Raw genomic sequence first — 2637 nt, 5'->3', positions numbered from 1 at the left:
AACAGGTAGAGAAATTCCAACTTTAGAAGATTTTAAAAGATTCTTAAATTCTCTTGCGAGCTTATTGGAAACTTTAGAAACAAATGATCTGCGACTCAAAAAGGATGCGAAACCGAAATGCGAAAACAAGGATAATTTTCAATTAAAGAAATCATTTTTTGGTCACAAAATATGCTGTGCTCCATGCAAAGAGGAGCACCGCATTCAAGATTGCTTTAATTTTCTCTCTCTTTCAGCTCGAGAAAGAGCAGAGAAAGTCAGAAATTGTAAGATTTGCATAAACTGTTTAAGGCCCGGCCGTTTTACGAAGGAATGCAAATCAAAAGGTAGTAATCAATGTCAGGGCAAGCATAACACGTTACTTCACTTGGAAAGGGGCAAATCACACATGCTTAACGCAGTTCCAGAGTCTAAAGAAAAACTTATGTTTTCAACCAATTCAATAACGTCCAATTCAGATGACGGGGTTCTCTCAACAGCTATAGCATTTGCAAAAAATGAGAACAATGGGCAACGGCCTGCTCGTCTTTTATTAGATTCGGGTTCCCAATGTAACCTTATCACTTCCGAACTCTGTGATTTACTCAAACTTAAAAGGACGCCTATTAATGTCAAAATAGGTTCAATAAGTGACTGTCCTTTTGAAGTTAAACACAAATGTGAACTTGAAATATCTTCAAGAAATAGCTCAGTTAAAATTCGCGTTACGTGCCTTGTTGTACCGAGAATTAGATCTGAAGTGCCCAAACTTCCATTTGATGCAAAGCTGCTTCAAATACCGTCGCACATCAAACTAGCAGGTCCACACTTCGATAGGCCGCGAACAATCGAAATTTTTTTAGGCAACGCGATTTTTTGGTCATTAATTTGCGTTGGACAAATAAAACTAAACAATGCTGGGCTTCTGCTGCAAAAAACCAGGCTCGGTTGGATACTTGCAGGGCCCATGCCAGGTTTGCAATCTAAGTTAGTAACCTGCAATTTAATTAACAAAATTAATATTGATAATCAGTTAACAAAATTCTGGGAACTAGAGGAATGTTCATTAAATAAAAGGGTTCTGTCATGCGAAGAAAATGCGTGTGAAGAATTTTTCACGAAAACTGTTAGGCGCGACGGGGAAGGGTGGTTCATCGTTTCAATTCCAGTAAAGGATGACCCTCGAAAACTAGGTGACTCAAGGGAACAAGGGCAACATCGTTTATTTAATTTAGAAAAAAGGTTTACAAAACAACTGGAAATTCATAAGGAGTATTCAAAATTCATAATTGAGTACATTGAATTAGGTCAGATGAAAAGGATCAATTGTAAAATCGACGCTACGCCATCATTTTATCTCCCACGTCATTGTGTTATTCGCGCTGAAAGCGTATCTACAAGGCTGCGGGTAGTTTTTGACGCTTCCGCACAAACGACTTCGGGCATGTCTTTAAGTGATTTACAAATGGTTGGTCCCAATATACAAAGCGATTTATTTTCTATTTTAATAAGATTTCGAAAACACGAGTTTATTATAGGCACGGATATCGAGAAAATATACCGTCAAGTAAAAATAACTCCTGAACAAACTTCTCTTCAACGAATCTTATGGCGTTTCGACTCAAGCAAAACAATTGAGGTATTTGAATTTATCACAGTTACCTATGGTACCGCAGCGGCATCATTTTTAGCCATACGATGTTTAATAGAACTTGCTTCTAAGTGCGAAAAGGCCGAACCTACGGTAGCAAAAATAATTCGTCACGATTTTTATGTAGACGATTTGCTTACCGGAGCGGAGACTATCAAAGAAGTTATTTCTCTCGCAAATCGGTTAAAGAAAATCTTAGCCACAGGCTGTTTTAACCTCCGTAAATGGGTATCCAATAGCCCAGAAATAATTAGCGAAATAACAGAATCTCAGAAAGTCTGACTTTGTTCATCTTTAGACTGATCAACAAATTAAAACACTCGGTCTTTTTTGGCAAACAAATCCAGATGTTTTAAAGTATTCAGTCAATATCTCTAAAAGTTCTAAGGTCACAAAAAGACAAATACTTGCGGAAATCGCTCAAATTTTCGATCCACTCGGCCTTTTAGGGCCATGTATTATTGTCGCGAAAATGTTTTTACAGCGTTTATGGCTAGAAAAGCTGTCATGGGACGAATCTCTACCGTATGAGCTACATGCGCAATGGTTGAATTACAAAAAACAACTTCCTACCCTTACCGATCTAAGTATACATCGAAAGGTTATTTGTTCAAAGGTGATTAATCTTCAATTACACAGGTTCTTGGACGCTTCCCAAAATGTCTACGGGGGGTGTATTTATCTTAGGTCACAGGATGACTGTGGGAACATCGTAGTAAAGTTGCTTTGTTCCAAATCAAAGGTTGCTCCATTAAAGGCTCAAACCATTCCTAGGCTGGAACTATGCGGAGCTGTTTTACTCGCGAAATTGTGTAACAAAGTAGAATCCGCGTTAGATGGACCTATTGATACAACCAACTACTGGACTGACTCTACCATCGTTTTGGGATGGATTAAGAACAAACATAAAGGTATAACCGAGACTTTCGTATCAAATCGCGTTTCGCAAATACACGAGTTAACTAATATTAAACATTGGCGACACATTCCTACTAAAAGCAACCCAG

At 38.1% G+C, this 2637-nt stretch overlaps 1 protein-coding gene across 1 annotated transcript; it reads left to right on the top strand.

Annotated features, from left to right (window-relative positions):
* The first annotated feature begins 388 nt into the window (after window positions 1-388).
* LOC117175587 lies at window positions 389-1912 on the top strand. Its single transcript, XM_033365295.1, has one exon. It carries the CDS (start codon window positions 389-391, stop codon window positions 1910-1912), a length of 1524 nt encoding a protein of 507 aa, XP_033221186.1.
* Window positions 1913-2637: the final 725 nt, after the last annotated feature.

The sequence above is a fragment of the Belonocnema kinseyi genome, chromosome 6 (assembly GCF_010883055.1).
Source record: "Belonocnema kinseyi isolate 2016_QV_RU_SX_M_011 chromosome 6, B_treatae_v1, whole genome shotgun sequence".
NCBI lineage: Eukaryota > Metazoa > Arthropoda > Insecta > Hymenoptera > Cynipidae > Belonocnema > Belonocnema kinseyi.
This window is presented reverse-complemented; position numbering and strand designations above follow the sequence as displayed.

Excerpts from the sequence above, each read along its gene's own strand:
- LOC117175587 (XM_033365295.1), top strand. The coding sequence starts at position 389 with ATGCTTAACGCAGTTCCAGAGTCTAAAGAAAAACTTATGTTTTCAACC.